The sequence below is a fragment of the Salvelinus fontinalis genome, chromosome 37, assembly GCF_029448725.1.
Source record: "Salvelinus fontinalis isolate EN_2023a chromosome 37, ASM2944872v1, whole genome shotgun sequence".
NCBI lineage: Eukaryota > Metazoa > Chordata > Actinopteri > Salmoniformes > Salmonidae > Salvelinus > Salvelinus fontinalis.
Genome location: NC_074701.1, coordinates 20,132,682 through 20,150,872, shown reverse-complemented (window position 1 = coordinate 20,150,872; position 18,191 = coordinate 20,132,682). Strand labels below are relative to the sequence as shown.

At 51.5% G+C, this 18,191-nt stretch overlaps 1 protein-coding gene across 1 annotated transcript in view; it reads right to left on the bottom strand.

Annotated features, from left to right (window-relative positions):
• Window positions 1-1,757: 1,757 nt before the first annotated feature.
• Window positions 1,758-18,191, bottom strand: part of LOC129836332 (mitotic spindle assembly checkpoint protein MAD1-like) — a 101,895-nt gene continuing 85,461 nt past the window's right edge. Inside the window, exon 7 of the mRNA XM_055902362.1 lies at window positions 1,758-4,737. Within this exon, the coding sequence (XP_055758337.1) occupies window positions 4,570-4,737 (168 nt within the window). The 3' untranslated portion in view covers window positions 1,758-4,569. The remainder of the gene's footprint in view (window positions 4,738-18,191) is intronic.

Genomic DNA, 18,191 nt, shown 5'->3' with positions numbered 1-18,191 from the left:
TGCAGGGTAGAAACTGAGCTGGTCTGTTCTCGCTCAGAGACCTCGTCATTCTGGAACCCTCCAAGGAAACCAGAGAAGAGGATAGAGAAGATTGTCTCTCTCAATCCCTCTCTCCCTCTAGCTCAAATCTCTACCTCTCCCTCCCTCTAGCTCGGATCTCTCTCCCTCTAGCTCAGATCTCTCTCCCTCTAGCTCGGATCTCTCTCCCTCTAGCTCAGATCTCTCTCCCTCTAGCTCAGATCTCTCTCCCTCTCTCCCTCTAGCTCAGATCTCTCTCCCTCTAGCTCAGATCTTTACCTCTAGCTCAGACCTCTATCTCTCTGTCCATATAGCTCAGATCTTTACCTCTAGCTCAGACCTCTATCTCTCTGTCCATATAGCTCAGATCTCTATCCCTCTGTCCATATAGCGCAGGGAGAGAGAAAAGACAGAAATAGAAAGAGAGGGAAGAGAGGGGAGAGGGACGAGAGAGAAGAGAGGGAATAGAGAAGAGGGAAGAGAGGGAAGAGAGAGAATAGGGAAGAGGGAGGAGGGAAGAGAGGGAAGAGAGAGAAGAGGGAAGAGGGAGGAGGGAAGAGGGAGGAGGGAAGAGAGAGGAGGGAAGAGAGAGGAGGGAAGAGAGAGAAGAGAGGGAAGAGAGAGAAGAGAGGGAAGAGAGAGAAGAGAGGGAAGAGAAGAGGGAAGAGAGAGGTGGGGAGGGAAAAGAAAAGGGGAGAGGGAGAGGGAAGAGGGAAGAGAAGAGGGAAGAGAAGAGGGAAGAGAAGGAGCAGGTGTCCTGCTGGTTTTTAGATTTTATTTAGATTTATTTCACCTTTATTTATCCAGGTCGGCCAGTTGAGAACAAGTTCTCATTTACAACTGCGATCTGGCCAAGATAAAGCACTTAGGAGAGTTTATAGTCTAACCAGACACCTAGGTATTTGTAGTTGTCCACATATTTTAAGTCAGAACCGTCCAGAGTAGTGATGCTGGACGGGCGACCAGCGATCGGTTGAAGAGCATGCACTTAGTTTTACTAGCATTTAAAAGCAGTTGGAGGCCACGGAAGGAGAGTTGTATGGCATTGAAGCTCGTTTGGAGGTTTGTTAACAGTGTCCAAAGTAGGGCCAGAAGTATACAGAATGGTGTTGTCTGCGTAGAGGTGGATCAGAGAATCACCAGCAGCAAGAGTGACATCATTGATATATACAGAGAAAAGAGTCGACCCGAGGATTGAACCCTGTGGCACCCCCATATAGACTGCCAGAAGTCCGGACAACAGGCCCTCCGATTTGACACACTGAACTGTATCGGAGAAGTAGTTGGTGAACCAGGCGAGGCAATCATTAGAGAAACCAAGGCTGTTGAGTCTGCCAATAAGAATATGGTGATTGACAGTCGAAAGCCTTGGCCAGGTCGATGAAGACGGCTGCACAGTACTGTCTTTTATCGATGGCGGCTATATCATTTAGGACCTTGAGCGTGGCTGAGGTGCACCCATGACCAGCTGGGAAACCAGGTTGCATAGTAGAGAAGGTACGGTGGGATTCGAAATGGTCGGTAATCTGTTTGTTAACTTGGCTTTTGAAGATTTTAGAAAGTCAGGGTAGGATATATATAGGTCTGTAGCAGTTTGGGTCTAGAGTATCTCCCCCTCACTGATGTCACCATTTGACCTCACTGACACCTCACCTCTCACCACACCACACCTCACCTCTCACCACACCTTACCTCACCTCACCTCACACCTCACCTCACACACGGACAAACACGTCTAGTTAGATTAGTTCTTTATTAACCCAATTCATGTCTGAAATAACATTCCACACGTACAAACATCATAATTATACTGAACAACGATATAAACGCAACACAACCATTTTACTGAGTTACAGTTCATAGAAGAAAATCAATTAAAATACATTAATTAGGCCCTAATCTATGAATTTCACATGACTGGGCATGGGCACAGCCACCCATTGGGGAGCCAGGCCAGCCAATCAGAATGCGTTTCCCCCCCACAAAAGGGCATCCTTACAGACAGAAATACTCCTCAGTTTCATCCGCTGTCCGGGCGGCTGGTCTCAGACGATCCTGCAGGTGAAGAAGCCGGATGTGGAGGTCCTGGGCTGGCAGGGTTACACGCGGTCTGTGGTTGTGAGGCCGGTTGGTTACACGCGGTCTGTGGTTGTGAGGCCGGTTGGTTACACGCGGTCTGTGGTTGTGAGGCCGGTTGGACGTACTGACAAATTCTCTAAAACGCCATCGCGGCTTACGGTAGAGAAATGTTTACTAAATACTTGACATGTTGTGTTTTTATTTCTGTTCAGAAATGGGATTCAGAAAACAAACTTAGAGGCAGGAAGTAATAAAGCTGTTTGTTCTAATGACAAATCAACTCATTCAGGTTAGACCTTTTCCACTGCTTTCCATTTACAAGAAAATAACTAGATGACAGTAGTTGTGTGTCTCTGTTTAAAATAACTAGATGATAGTTGTGTGTCTCTGTTTAAAATAACTAGATGATAGTTGTGTGTCTGTTTAAAATAACTAGATGACAGTAGTTGTGTGTCTCTGTTTAAAATAACTAGATGACAGTAGTTGTGTGTCTCTGTTTAAAATAACTAGATGATAGTTGTGTGTGTCTGTTTAAAATAACTAGATGATAGTTGTGTGTCTCTGTTTAAAATAACTAGATGATAGTTGTGTGTCTGTTTAAAATAACTAGATGAGAGTTGTGTGTCTGTTTAAAATAACTAGATGATAGTTGTGTGTCTGTTTAAAATAACTAGATGATAGTTGTGTGTCTGTTTAAAATAACTAGATGATAGTTGTGTGTGTCTGTTTAAAATAACTAGATGATAGTTGTGTGTCTGTTTAAAATAACTAGATGAGAGTTGTGTGTCTGTTTAAAATAACTAGATGATAGTTGTGTGTCTGTTTAAAATAACTAGATGATAGTTGTGTGTCTCTGTTTAAAATAACTAGATGAGAGTTGTGTGTCTGTTTAAAATAACTAGATGATAGTTGTGTGTCTGTTTAAAATAACTAGATGATAGTTGTGTGTCTGTTTAAAATAACTAGATGATAGTTGTGTGTCTCTGTTAAAATGACATTCGGCTGTGTGTCCAACATGAAGCCATATGAACCTTCTGCAAAAAAACAACAGCTTTGGAGCAAAGATCAACACAGGAAGTAGTGAAACAATAACAGAACACCTGACTGAAGGTTACAGAGATCACACTATATAAAGACACAGGAAGTAGTGAAACAATAACAGAACATCTGACTGAAGGTTACAGAGATCACACTATATAAAGACACAGGAAGTAGTGAAACAATAACAGAACATCTGACTGAAGGTTACAGAGATCACACTATATAAAGACACAGGCTGTCACCCTAATCCCTATATAGTGCACTACCTTCAGGCTCTTGTAGTGCACTATGTAGGGAATAGGGTGCCATTTGTGACAGACAGAGAGAATTGACGTAATTGACGTAAGTCTAGACAGCGACTCCCTTTATTCAACTCTATATTATTATCATCAGAGTCCATCGCACAGCTGTGTGAGTCAGACCATGACATCACAGGTCAGATAGTGAGGTCATAGGTCACATGACGACACCACAGGTCAGACAACAATGACAGATCTAGGATCAGCTTCCCTTCCCTCAATCCTAACCTTAACCCTTATGTGAAGAGGTCAAGGCAATGTCATCACATGTCAAACAATGAGGTCACAGGTCATATAACATCACAGGACACCCTCAACCCCGGGGGGTCAAGTCAGACCGTGGTCTGTCGGCTGAAGAGGTCGAGGGTCAAGTCAGACCGTGGTCTGTCGGCTGAAGAGGTCGAGGGTCAAGTCAGACCGTGGTCTGTCGGCTGAAAAGGTCGAGGGTCAAGTCAGACCGTGGTCTGTCGGCTGAAGAGGTCGAGGGTCAAGTCGGACCGTGGTCTGTCGGCTGAAGAGGTCGAGGGTCAAGTCGGACGGTGGTCTGTCGGCTGAAGAGGTCGAGGGTCAAGTCAGACGGTGGTCTGTCGGCTGAAGAGGTCGAGGGTCAAGTCAGACGGTGGTCTGTCGGCTGAAGAGGTCGAGGGTCAAGTCAGACGGTGGTCTGTCGGCTGAAGAGGTCGAGGGTCAAGTCAGACGGTGGTCTGTCGGCTGAAGAGGTCGAGGGTCAAGTCAGACGGTGGTCTGTCGGCTGAAGAGGTAGAGGGTCATGTCAGACCGTGGTCTGTCGGCTGAAGAGGTCGAGGGTCAAGTCAGACGGTGGTCTGTCGGCTGAAGAGGTCGAGGGTCAAGTCAGAACGTGGTCTGTTGGCTGAAGAGGTCGAGGGTCAAGTCAGACCGTGGTCTGTTGGCTGAAGAGGTCGAGGGTCAAGTCAGACCGTGGTCTGTCGGCTGAAGAGGTCGAGGGTCAAGTCAGACGGTGGTCTGTCGGCTGAAGAGGTCGAGGGTCAAGTCAGACCGTGGTCTGTCGGCTGAAGAGGTCGTGGGTCAAGTCAGACGGTGGTCTGTCGGCTGAAGAGGTCGAGGGTCAAATCAGACTGTGGTCTGTCGGCTGAAGAGGTCGAGGGTCAAATCAGACTGTGGTCTGTCGGCTGAAGAGGTCGAGGGTCACAGCAGAGAGGAAGGCTGGGATGCTCTTCTGGTGGTGCAGGTGGAGGTCCACCATCTCTCTCAGGGTTCTACTGAAGTCTGTCTCCATCAGCTGCATACTGCCTCCACTGCACACAACACCTCCACTGGCCTGGAGGAGAGAGAGGGACGGGACGAGAGATAAAGAAGAGACAGGGAGAAGGGGTCAGTTAGAAGTACACTACATATATAAACTCAGCAAAAAAAGAAACGTCCCTTTATCAGGACCCTGTCGTTCAAAGATAATCCAAATAACATCACAGATCTTCAAAGTAAAGGGTTTAAACACTGTTTCCCGTGCTTGTTCAATGAACCATAAACAATTAATGAACATGCACCTGTGGAACGGTCATTAAGACACTAACAGCTTACAGACGGTAGGCAATTAAGGTCACAGTTACGAAAACTTAGGACACTAAAGAGGCCTTTCTACTAACTCTGAAAAACACCAAAAGAAAGATGCCCAGGGTCCCTGCTCATCTGCGTGAACGTGCCTTAGGCATGCTGCAAGGAGGCATGAGGACTGCAGATAAATTGCAATGTCTGTACTGTGTGACGCCTAAGACAGCGCTACAGGGAGACAGGATGGACAGCTGATCGTCCTCGCAGTGGCAGACCACGTGGAACAACACCTGCACAGGATTGGTACATGCCAACATCACACCAGCGGGACAGGTACAGGATGGCAACAACAACTGCCCGAGTTATACCAGGAACTCACAATCCCTCCATCAGTGCTCAGACTGTCCGCAATAGGCTGAGAGAGGCTGGACTGAGGGCTTATAGGCCTGTTGTAAGGCAGGTCCTCACCAGACATCACCGGCAACAACGTCGCCTATGGGCACAAACCACCGTCGCTGGACCAGACAGGACTGGCAAAAGTGCTCTTCACTGACGAGTCACGGTTTTGTCTCACCAGGGGTGATGGTTGGATTCCCGTTTATCGTCGAAGGAATGAGCGTTACACCGAGGCCTGTACTCTGGAGCGGGATCTATTTGGAGGTGGAGGGTTCGTCGTGGTCTGGGGCGGTGTGTTACAGCATCATCGGATTGAGCTTGTTGTCATTTCAGGCAAACTCAACGATGTGCGTTACAGGGAAGACATCCTCCTCCCTCATGTGGTACCCTTCCTGCAAGCTCATCCTGACATGACCCTCCAGAATGACAATGCCACCAGCCATACTGCTCATTCTGTGCACAAATTCCTGCAAGACAGGAATGTCAGTGTTCTGCCATGGCCAGCAAAGAGCCCGGATCTCAATCCCATTGAGCACGTCTGGAACCTGTTGGATCGGAGGGTGAGGGCTAGGGCCATTCCCCCCAGAAATGTCCGGGAACCTGCAGGTGCCTTGGTGGAAGAGTGGAGTAACATCTCACAGCAAGAACTGGCAAATCTGGTGCAGTCCATGAGGAGGAGATGCACTGCAGTATTTAATGCAGCTGGTGGCCACACCGGATACTGACTGTTTTTGATTTGACCCCCCCCCCCCCCCCCCCCCCCTTTGCTCAGGGACACATTCCATTTCTGTTAGTCACATGTTTGTGGAACTTGTTCAGTTTGTCTCAGTTGTTAAATATTATTATGTTCATACAATGTTAAGTTTGCTGAAAATAAACGCAGTTGACAGTGAGAGGACGTTTATTCTTTGCGGGGTTTATATACAGCAGTATGTGGATACCCTTTCAAATTAGTGGATTCGGCTATTTCAGCCTCACCCAATGCTGACAGGTGTATAAAATCGAGCACACAGCCATGCAATCTCCATAGACAAACATTGGCAGTAGAATGGTCTTACTGAAGAGCTCAGTGACTTTCAACGTTGCACCGTCATAGGATGCCACTGTTCCAATAAGTCAGTTTGTAAAATTTCTGCCCTGCTAGAGCTGCCCCGGTCAACTGTAAGTGCTGTTACTGTGAAGTGGAAACATCTAGGAGCAACAACGGCTCAGCCGTGTAGTGGTAGACCACACAAGCTCACAGAACGGGACCGCCGAGTGCTGAAGCACGTAAAAATCATCTGTCCTCAGTTGTCACTACCGAGTTCTAAACTGCCTCTGGAAGCAACGTCAGCACAAGAGCTTCATGATATGGGTTTCCATGGCCGAGCAGCCGCACACAAGCCTGAGATCACCATATGCAATGCCAAGCTGGAGTGGTGTAAAGTTCACCGCCATCGGACTCTGGAGCAGTGGAAACACATTCTCTGAAATGATTAATCACGCTTAACCATCTGGCAGTCCGACGGACGAATCTGGGTTTGGGGGACGCCAGGAGAACGCTACCTGCCCTAACGCATGGCGCCAACTGTAAAGTTTGGTGGAGGAGGAATAATGGTCTGGGGCTGTTTTTCATGGTTCGGGCCCCTTAGTTCCAGTGAAGGGAAACCTTAAAGCTACAACAATGACATTCTAGATGATTCTGTGCTCCCACCTTTGTGGCAGTTCGGCAAAGAACCTTTCCTGTTTCAGCATGACAATGCCCCCCGTGCATAAAGCAACGGTCCATACAGAAATGGTTTGTCGAGATCGATGTGGAAGAACTTGATTGGCCTGCACAGAGCCCCGACCTCAACCCCATCGAACACCTTTTGGATGAATTGGAATGCCAACTGCGAGCCAGGCCTAATCGCCCGACCTCACTAATGCTCTTGTGGCTGAATGGAAGCAGGTCCCCACAGCAATGTTCCAACATCTAGTGGAAAGCCTTCCCAGAAGAGTGGAGGTTGTTATAGCAACAAAGGGGGGAACAACTCCATATTAATGACCATGATGTTGGAATGAGATTTTGGGATGATGTCCCATCTCTCCTGGACTGGAGTAGAAAACCCTGTTGTAGGACCCCACACACACACACACACACACACACACACACACACACACACACACACACACACAGCGTCAAGAGGGAGAGAGCATTAACTTTAGAAGTGAGGAAAGAAAATCAATTTAGAAGTTGTTTGTTGTTTATGGGAACCTTTTTGTGTGAGCGGTGGGATGAGTCGGTGAAATGGGAAGAAATTCAGGGTGGATTAATTAAATAAATACCACGCCGCTCAGAGTGAAATGAGGGGAGGGAGCGCAAAGGGAGGAGGAGAGGGAGGAAGTAATTAAAGAAATGCAGGGAAGAGAGGAAGAGATAGAGAAGAGAAGGGAGAGACAGAGAGCCTCTTCTGCCCAGTCAACTTTTCCATTCACAACTATCCCTCTTTGTCCATCTCTCTCCCCCATTCTGTTTCTCTCCTCCTGTGTCTAAGCCCATCTGTAAAGTTCTGCCATATAGATCTCTCTCCCTGAACACACCACCACACACACACCTGGAGGGCGCCATGGGAACCAGGGCCGGTGTTCTAGAGCCCCGAGGACTTCACGACCATCAAGTTATACTCAACTTCTGTGAAAATGTCTCTACTGTAGTCTTTTTCCCCGTCCCACACTGAAGAATCCATAAACATCATACACACATTGCAATATGAAAACGTTTCCCTCTGAAGTCAGTGGTCATGTGATGCTCCGTTGGTAGAGTATGACACTGGGAACGCCAAGGGTTGTGGGTTGGATTCCCGCCTGGTCCCCCCCCCCCATCTGAAGACTGTATGCACCCCCATGACTAAGTCACTTTGGATAATGGGGTCTGCTGAATGTCAAGTTAATATTACTTCAACTCGGACTATAAACACTAAATAATGTCAACTATATAGAAATCATTACATACAAATGTTTTATCTTGTGGTAGAAAGGCCAGTGAGGGAGAGAGAAGGATAGAGAGACAGGAGAGAGATAGAGGGAGAGAGATGGAGGGAGAGACGGGAGAGAGATGGAGGGAGAGACGGGAGAGAGATGGAGGGAGAGAGAAGGATAGAGAGACGGGAGAGAGATGGAGGGAGAGACGGGAGAGACAGGAGGGAGAGACAGGAGGGAGAGAGAAGGATAAAGAAAGACAAAATAGAGGGAGAGAAAGAGAAAGGAGAGGAGGAACACGGAGATACAAGGGAGACAGGAGGGGAAAATGGAGGGAGGAGAGAGAGAGATGGGAGAGAGAGATGGGGGGAGAGACGGGAGATGGAGAGAGAGAAGAGCGATGGAGAGAGAGAAGAGAGACGGAGGGAGGGAGAGAGAGATGGAGAGACAGATGGAGAGAAGAGAGACGGAGGGAGAGAGACAGATGGAGGGAGAGAGACAGATGGAGGGAGAGAGACAGATGGAGGGAGAGAGACAGATGGAGGGAGAGAGACAGATGGAGAGAAGAGACAGATGAAGAAGAGAGATGAGGGAGAGAGAGACAGATGGAGAGAAGAGACAGATGGAGAGAAGAGAGACAGATGGAGAGAAGAGAGACAGATGGAGAGAAGAGAGACAGAAGGAGAGAAGAGAGACGGAGGGAGAGAAGAGACAGATGGAGAGAAGAGAGACAGATGGAGAGAAGAGAGACAGATGGAGAGAAGAGAGACAGATGGAGAGAAGAGAGACAGAAGGAGAGAAGAGAGACAGATGGAGAGAAGAGAGACAGAAGGAGAGAAGAGAGACGGAGGGAGAGAAGAGAGACGGAGGGAGAGAGACAGATGGAGGGAGAGAGACAGATGGAGAGAAGAGAGACGGAGGGAGAGAAGAGAGACGGAGGGAGAGAGACAGATGGAGGGAGAGAGACAGATGGAGAGAAGAGAGACAGATGGAGAGAAGAGACAGATGGAGAAGAGAGATGAGGGAGAAGAGAGATGAGGGAGAGAGAGACAGATGGAGAGAAGAGAGACGGAGGGAGAGAGAGACAGATGGAGGGAGAGACAGATGGAGAGAAGAGAGATGAGGGAGAGAGACAGATGGAGAGAAGAGAGATGGAGGGAAAGAGAGATGGAGGGAGAGAGAGATGGAGGGAGAGAGAGATGGAGGGAGAGAGAGATGGCGAGAAGAGAGACAGATGGAGGGAGAGAGAGATGGCGAGAAGAGAGATGGAGAGAAGAGAGACGGAGGGAGAGAGAGAGACGGATGGAGAGAAGAGAGATGGAGGGAGAGAGACGGATGGAGAGAAGAGAGATGGAGGGAGAAAGAGACGGATGGAGGGAGAGACGGATGGAGGGAGAGACGGATGGAAAGAAGAGAGACGGAGGGAGAGAAGAGAGACGGATGGAGGGAGAGACGGATGGAGGGAGAGACGGATGGAGGGAGAGACGGATGGAGAGAAGAGAGACGGATGGAGAGAAGAGAGACGGAGGGAGAGAAGAGACGGATGGAGGGAGAGAAGAGACGGATGGAGGGAGAGAAGAGACGGATGGAGGGAGAGACGGATGGAGAGAAGAGAGACAGATGGAAAAGAGAGATGGAGGGAGAGAGACAGATGGAGGGAGAGAAGAGACAGATGGAAAAGAGAGATGGAGGGAGAGAGAGATGGAGGGAGAGAAGAGAGACGGATGGAGAGAGATGGAGGAAGAGAAGAGAGATGGAGGGAAAGAAGAGAGATGGAGGGAGAGAGAGATGGAGGGAGAGAGAGATGGAGGGAGAGAGAGACGGATAGAGGGAGAGACGGATGGAGAGAAGAGAGATGGAGGGAGAGAAGAGAGATGGAGGGAGAGAGAGACGGATAGAGGGAGAGACGGATGGAGAGAAGAGGTGGAGGGAGAGAGAGACGGATGGAGGGAGAGACGGATGGAGAGAAGAGAGATGGAGGGAGAGAAGAGAGATGGATGGACAGAAGACGGATGGAGGGAGAGACGGATGAAGAGAAGAGAGCACTAGGCCCAGAGGGTAATGATTAACATGCACCACCATGTCATTGACTATCTCCTTCCTCTCTTCAATTGCAGGAAAAACACAGGAAAGGAATTATATTTCATTTAAAGGTCAGAAGTGGGTTTTTCTTCAAAAAGGGATTTATTCAAATAGTGTGTGTGTTCTCAGTGTGTGTGTGTGTGGATTTATTCAAATAGGGACCTTATCTACGCCTGACTCCCCAAAACGTGTTATGAACAAGTCCTGACCTTTATCAAATCAACAAGTTGTTGTTTAATAACAACACAATAACTTCACTATGTCAGTCCAGGGTGCTCCTTTCCCCCATGTCCTCCTCTCTCTCCTACTACTCACCCTCTCCTTCCTCCTCCTCCTCTCCTACCTCCTTTCCCCCATGTCCTCCTCTCTCTCTCCTACTACTCACCCTCTCCTTCCTCCTCCTCTCCCTCTCCTACCTCCTTTCCCCCATGTCCTCCTCTCTCTCTCCTACTACTCACCCTCTCCTTCCTCCTCCTCATCTCCCTCTCCTACCTCCTTTCCCCCATGCCCTCCTCTCTCTCTCTCCTACTACTCACCCTCTCCTTCCTCCTCCTCTCCCTCTCCTACCTCCTTTCCCCCATGTCCTCCTCTCTCTCCTACTACTACTCACCCTCTCCTTCCTCCTCCTCCTCTCCTACCTCCTTTCCCCCATGTCCTCCTCTCTCTCCTACTACTACTCACCCTCTCCTTCCTCCTCCTCCTCTCCTACCTCCTTTCCCCCATGTCCTCCTCTCTCTCCTACTACTACTCACCCTCTCCTTCCTCCTCCTCCTCTCCTACCTCCTTTCCCCCATGTCCTCCTCTCTCTCTCCTACTACTCACCCTCTCCTTCCTCCTCTCCCTCTCCTACCTCCTTTCCCCCATGTCCTCCTCTCTCTCCTACTACTCACCCTCTCCTTCCTCCGCCTCCTCTCCCTCTCCTACCTCCTTTCCCCCATGCCCTCCTCTCTCTCTCCTACTACTCACCCTCTCCTTCCTCCTCCTCCTCTCCCTCTCCTACCTCCTTTCCCCCATGCCCTCCTCTCTCTCCTACTACTCACCCTCTCCTTCCTCCTCCTCCTCTCCCTCTCCTACCTCCTTTCCCCCATGTCCTCCTCTCTCTCCTACTACTACTCACCCTCTCCTTCCTCCTCCTCCTCTCCTACCTCCTTTCCCCCATGTCCTCCTCTCTCTCCTACTACTACTCACCCTCTCCTTCCTCCTCCTCCTCTCCTACCTCCTTTCCCCCATGTCCTCCTCTCTCTCCTACTACTCACCCTCTCCTTCCTCCTCTCCCTCTCCTACCTCCTTTCCCCCATGTCCTCCTCTCTCTCCTACTACTCACCCTCTCCTTCCTCCTCCTCTCCCTCTCCTACCTCCTTTCCCCCATGCCCTCCTCTCTCTCTCCTACTACTCACCCTCTCCTTCCTCCGCCTCCTCTCCCTCTCCTACCTCCTTTCCCCCATGCCCTCCTCTCTCTCTCCTACTACTCACCCTCTCCTTCCTCCTCCTCCTCTCCCTCTCCTACCTCCTTTCCCCCATGCCCTCCTCTCTCTCCTACTACTCACCCTCTCCTTCCTCCTCCTCCTCTCCCTCTCCTACCTCCTTTCCCCCATGTCCTCCTCTCCCTCCTACTACTCACCCTCTCCTTCCTCCTCCTCCTCTCCCTCTCCTACCTCCTTTCCCCCATGTCCTCCTCTCTCCTACTACTCACCCTCTCCTTCCTTCTCCTCCTCTCAATCTCCTACCTCCTTTCCCCCATGTCCTCCTCTCTCTCTCCTACTACTCACCCTCTCCTTCCTCCTCCTCCTCTCCCTCTCCTACCTCCTTTCCCCCATGTCCTCCTCTCTCTCTCCTACTACTCACCCTCTCCTTCCTTCCTCCTCTCCCTATCCTTCCCTCCCTCTCCTTACTCCTCTCCCTTCTCTCCTTACTCCTCTCCTTACTCCTCCTTCTCCTCTGTTTACTCCTCCGATCTCCTCTCCTTACTCCTCCTCCTCCTCTCCCTCTCCTTCCTCCTCTCCCTCCCCCTTCTTCCTCCTCTCTCCCCCTTCCTCCTCCTCCCCTCCTCCCCCTTCTTCCTCCTTCCTCCTCTTCCTCTCCTTCCCTCCCTCTCCTCTACTTCTCCTCTCCTTACTCCTCTCCTTCTCCTCTCCTTACTCCTCTCCTTCTCCTCTCCTTACTCCTCTCCCTCTCCTTACTCCTCTCCCTCCCTCCCTCTCCTTACTCCTCTCCCTCCTCCTCTCCTTACTCCTCCTTCTCCTCTGTTTACTCCTCCTTCTCCTCTGTTTACTCCTCCTTCTCCTCTGTTTACTCCTCCGATCTCCTCTCCTTACTCCTCCTCCTCCTCTCCCTCTCCTTCCTCCTCTCCCTCTCCTTCCCTCCCTCTCCTCTACTTCTCCTCTCCTTACTCCTCTCCTTCTCCTCTCCTTACTCCTCTCCCTCTCCTTACTCCTCTCCCTCCCTCTCCTTACTCCTCTCCCTCCCTCTCCTTACTCCTCTCCCTTCTCCTCTCCTTACTCCTTCTCCTCTCCTTACTCCTTCTCCTCTCCTTACTCCTTCTCCTCTCCTTACTCCTTCTCCTCTCCTTACTCCTTCTCCTCTCCTTACTCCTCCTCCTCTCCCTCTCCTTCCCTCCCTCTCCTTCCCTCCCTCTCCTTCCCTCCCTCTCCTTCCCTCCCTCTCCTCTACCTCTCCTCTCCCTTCTCTCCCTACTCCTTCTCCTCTCCTTACTCCTCCTCCTCCTCTCCTTACTCCTCTCCCTCCCCTTCTTCCTCCTCCTCCCCCTTCTTCCTCTCCCTCTCCTACTACTCACCCTCTTCTCCTCCTCCTCTCCCTCCCCCTTCTTCCTCCTTCCTCCTCTTCCTTTCCTTCCCTCCCTCTCCTCTACTTCTCCTCTCCTTACTCCTCTCCTTCTCCTCTCCTTACTCCTCTCCTTCTCCTCTCCTTACTCCTCTCCCTCTCCTTACTCCTCTCCCTCCCTCTCCTTACTCCTCTCCCTCCTCCTCTCCTTACTCCTCTCCCTTCTCCTCTCCTTACTCCTCCTTCTCCTCTGTTTACTCCTCCGATCTCCTCTCCTTACTCCTCCTCCTCCTCTCCCTCTCCTTCCTCCTCTCCCTCTCCTTCCCTCCCTCTCCTCTACTTCTCCTCTCCTTACTCCTCTCCTTCTCCTCTCCTTACTCCTCTCCCTCTCCTTACTCCTCTCCCTCCCTCTCCTTACTCCTCTCCCTCCCTCTCCTTACTCCTCTCCCTTCTCCTCTCCTTACTCCTTCTCCTCTCCTTACTCCTTCTCCTCTCCTTACTCCTTCTCCTCTCCTTACTCCTCCTCCTCTCCTTACTCCTCCTCCTCTCCCTCTCCTTCCCTCCCTCTCCTTCCCTCCCTCTCCTTCCCTCCCTCTCCTCTACCTCTCCTCTCCCTTCTCTCCCTACTCCTTCTCCTCTCCTTACTCCTCCTCCTCTCCTTACTCCTCTCCCTCCCCTTCTTCCTCCTCCTCCCCCTTCTTCCTCTCCCTCTCCTACTACTCACCCTCTTCTCCTCCTCCTCTCCTTCCTCCTCCTCCTCATCTCCTCTCCCTCCCCTCCCTCCCTTCCTCCTCTCCTTCCTCCTCTCCCTCCCCCTCTCCTCCTCTCCCTCCCCTCCTCCTCCTCTCCCTCTCCTTCCTCCTCTCCCTCCTCCTCCTCTCCCTCTCCCTCCTCCTCATCTGTATTTCTAGTTAAAGGAAATTGATGGTTGGTGGATTAGAATGTGGGACGTCACACGGAAGTCACCTCAGCCAACCAGAGACGAGGCTGCATGCGGAATGCCAATCCACCAATCACGTCATCACATCCTGGGGTACATTCCCTCACAGACTGGACACACAGGAAGACTGTGACGTACACACACCCAGGTGCACTCGCACAAACACACTCACACACACACACTGTCTCAGGGGGTCACTAAGTGACAGCTTTGTGATGGTAAATCTTCTAGTATAAGTAGTCAGTAGTCAGGGTAATGTAACGGGGGTTACCCACAGTAGTCAGTAGTCAGTGTAATGTAATGGGGGTTACCCACAGTAGTCGGTGTAATGTAATGGGGGTTACCCACAGTAGTCGGTAGTCAGTGTAATGTAATGGGGGTTACCCACAGTAGTCGGTAGTCAGTGTAATGTAATGGGGGTTACCCACAGTAGTCAGTGTAATGTAATGGGGGTTACCCACAGTAGTCAGTAGTCAGTGTAATGTAATGGGGGTTACCCACAGTAGTGAGTAGTCAGGGTAATGTAACGGGGGTTACCAACAGTAGTCGATAGTCAGTGTAATGTAATGGGGGTTACCCACAGTAGTCAGTGTAATGTAATGGGGGTTACCCACAGTAGTCGGTAGTCAGTGTAATGTAATGGGGGTTACCAACAGTAGTCAGTAGTCAGTGTAATGTAATGGGGGTTACCAACAGTAGTCGGTGTAATGTAATGGGGGTTACCCACAGTAGTCAGTAGTCAGTGTAATGTAATGGGGGTTACCAACAGTAGTCAGTGTAATGTAATGGGGGTTACCAATCAGTAGTCAGTGTAATGTAATGGGGGTTACCCACAGTAGTCAGTAGTCAGTGTAATGTAATGGGGGTTACCCACAGTAGTCAGTGTAATGTAATGGGGGTTACCCACAGTAGTCAGTGTAATGTAATGGGGGTTACCCACAGTAGTCAGTGTAATGTAATGGGGGTTACCCACAGTAGTCGGTAGTCAGTTGTCAGGGTAACGGGTAATGTGTGAAGGTTGAGCTGACAGGCTTCTAGAAGAAGGGGGGGGGGGGTTACCAGGTCAGAGTGGGACGGGGGGTTACCAGGTCAGAGTGGGACGGGGGTTACCAGGTCAGAGTGGGACGGGGGGTTACCAGGTCAGAGTGGGACGGGGGTTACCAGGTCAGAGTGGGACGGGGGTTACCAGGTCAGAGTGGGACGGGGGGTTACCAGGTCAGAGCGGGACGGGGGGTTACCAGGTCAGAGCGGGACGGGGGGTTACCAGGTCAGAGCGGGACGGGGGGTTACCAGGTCAGAGAGGGACAGGGGGTTACCAAGTCAGAGTGGGACGGGGGGTTACCAGGTCAGAGTGGGACGGGGGGTTACCAGGTCAGAGTGGGACGGGGGGTTAGCGGGTCAGAGTGGGACGGGGGGTTACCGGGTCAGAGTGGGACGGGGGGTTACCGGGTCAGAGTGGGACGGGGGGTTACCGGGTCAGTGTGTGACGGGGGGTTACCGGGTCAGAGTGGGACGGGGGGTTACCAGGTCAAAGTGGGACGGGGGGTTACCAGGTCAAAGTGGGACGGGGGGTTACCAGGTCAGAGTGTAGTGTGATGGGGGTTAACAGGTCAGAGTGGGACGGGAGGTTACCAGGTCAGAGTGGGACGGGGGGTTACCAGGTCAGTGTGTGTAGTGTGATGGGGGTTACCAGGTCAGAGTGTGACGGGGGGTTACCAGGTCAGAGTGGGACGGGGGGTTACCAGGTCAGAGTGGGACGGGGGGTTACCAGGTCAGAGTGGGACGGGGGGTTACCAGGTCAGAGTGGGACGGGGGTTACCAGGTCAGAGTGGGACGGGGGGTTACCAGGTCAGTGTGTGTAGTGTGTTGGGGGTTACCAGGTCAGAGTGGGACGGGGGTTACCAGGTCAGAGTGTGACGGGGGTTACCAGGTCAGAGTGGGACGGGAGGTTACCAGGGCAGAGTGGGACGGGGGGTTACCAGGGCAGAGTGTAGTGTGATGGGGGTTAACAGGTCAGAGTGGGACGGGAGGTTACCAGGTCAGAGTGGGACGGGGGGTTACCAGGTCAGTGTGTGTAGTGTGATGGGGGTTACCAGGTCAGAGTGTGACGGGGGGTTACCAGGTCAGAGTGGGACGGGGGGTTACCAGGTCAGAGTGGGACGGGGGGTTACCAGGTCAGAGTGGGACGGGGGGTTACCAGGTCAGAGTGGGACGGGGGGTTACCAGGTCAGAGTGGGACGGGGGTTACCAGGTCAGAGTGTGACGGGGGTTACCAGATTAGAGTGGGACGGGGGGTTACCAGGTCAGAGTGGGACGGGAGGTTACCAGGGCAGAGTGGGACGGGGGGTTACCAGGGCAGAGTGGGACGGGGGGTTACCAGGTCAGAGTGGGACGGGGGGTTACCAGGTCAGAGTGGGACGGGGGGTTACCAGGTCAGAGTGGGACGGGGGGTTACCGGGTCAGAGTGGGACGGGGAGTTACCAGGTCAGAGTGTAGTGTGATGGGAGTTACCAGGTCAGAGTGTGACGGGGGGTTACCAGGTCAGAGTGGAACGGGGGGTTACCAGGTCAGAGTGGGACGGGGGGTTACCAGGTCAGAGTGGGACGGGGGGTTACCAGGTCAGAGTGGGACGGGGGGTTACCAGGTCAGAGTGGGACGGGGGGTTACCAGGTCAGAGTGGGACGGGGGGTTACCAGGTCAGAGTGGGACGGGGGGTTACCGGGTCAGAGTGGGACGGGGGGTTACCGGGTCAGAGTGGGACGGGGGGTTACCGGGTCAGAGTGGGACGGGGGGTTACCGGGTCAGAGTGGGACGGGGGGTTACCGGGTCAGAGTGTAGTGTGATGGGGGTTACCGGGTCAGAGTGTGACGGGGGGTTACCAGGTCAGAGTGTGACGGGGGTTACCAGGTCAGAGTGGGACGGGAGGTTACCAGGGCAGAGTGGGACGGGGGGTTACCAGGTCAGAGTGTGACGGGGGGTTACCAGGTCAGAGTGTGTAGTGTGACGGGGGGTTACCAGGTCAGAGTGTGTAGTGTGACGGGGGTTACCAGGTCAGAGTGTGACGGGGGGTTACCAGGTCAGATGAACAGCTTTCTTTCCCTCAACCATCTCTCCTCTCTGTCCTCTCCTCTCCTCTACATTAAACTTGACTATTCTCCCCTCCTCTCTTTCCCTCAACCATCTCTCCTCTCTGTCCTCTCCTCTCCTCTACATTAAACTTAAATAACTTTTCACACCAAAGTGTTGCTATTAAGCATTCAAAACCACAATGTAATACTGAGAAAATATAAGGTCTCTTCTCTACCCTCTGCTCTCTTTCAGAGGAGAACGTAGTTTCTTTAAACGTCTGATGTCTGGGATGTCCTGAGAACGAAAAGGTAAATGCCACAGCCTTCTAGAATTACCTGACGACAGATATAACAGAGAGAAACAGAACGAGGGGGGGTTGGAGAGAGTAAGAGAAAACAGAGGAGAGAGGGGGGGGGGGGCAGAGAGAGAAGAGGAGGCAGAGAGGGAGTAAAAAGTGAGATGGAGTGACTCGATCTCTCCTATCTTTACCTCCCAAGTCTCAGACACCATTTAAGACAAAAGAACAGAGGTTTGTGATTGGCTGAAAGGAGAAAAACAGAAGGAATATTAATGGTATAATCAAAAATATGCAAATTAACTTCTGGTTTCAATTTAAATGCAGATTCTGATATTTAACATCTAGTAGAGAAGAGATGGATACACTAGAGAGAGAGAGAGAGAGGAGAGAGGGGGAGGTAGAGAGACAGAGAGGAGAGAGAGAGACAGGGAGAAAGAGAGGGGGAGGTAGAGAGAGAGGGGGAAAGGGAGAAAGGGAGAGAGAGACAGGGAGGTAGAGACACAGGGAGACAGGTAGAGAGACAGGGAGAGAGGGGGAGGTAGAGAGACAGGGAGAGAGGGGGAGGTAGAGAGACAGGGAGAGAGGGGGAGGTAGAGAGACAGGGAGAGAGGGGGAGGTAGAGAGACAGGGAGAGAGGGGGAGGTAGAGAGAGAGACGGAGAGAGGGGGAGGTAGAGAGACAGGGAGAGAGGGGGAGGTAGAGAGACAGGGAGAGAGAC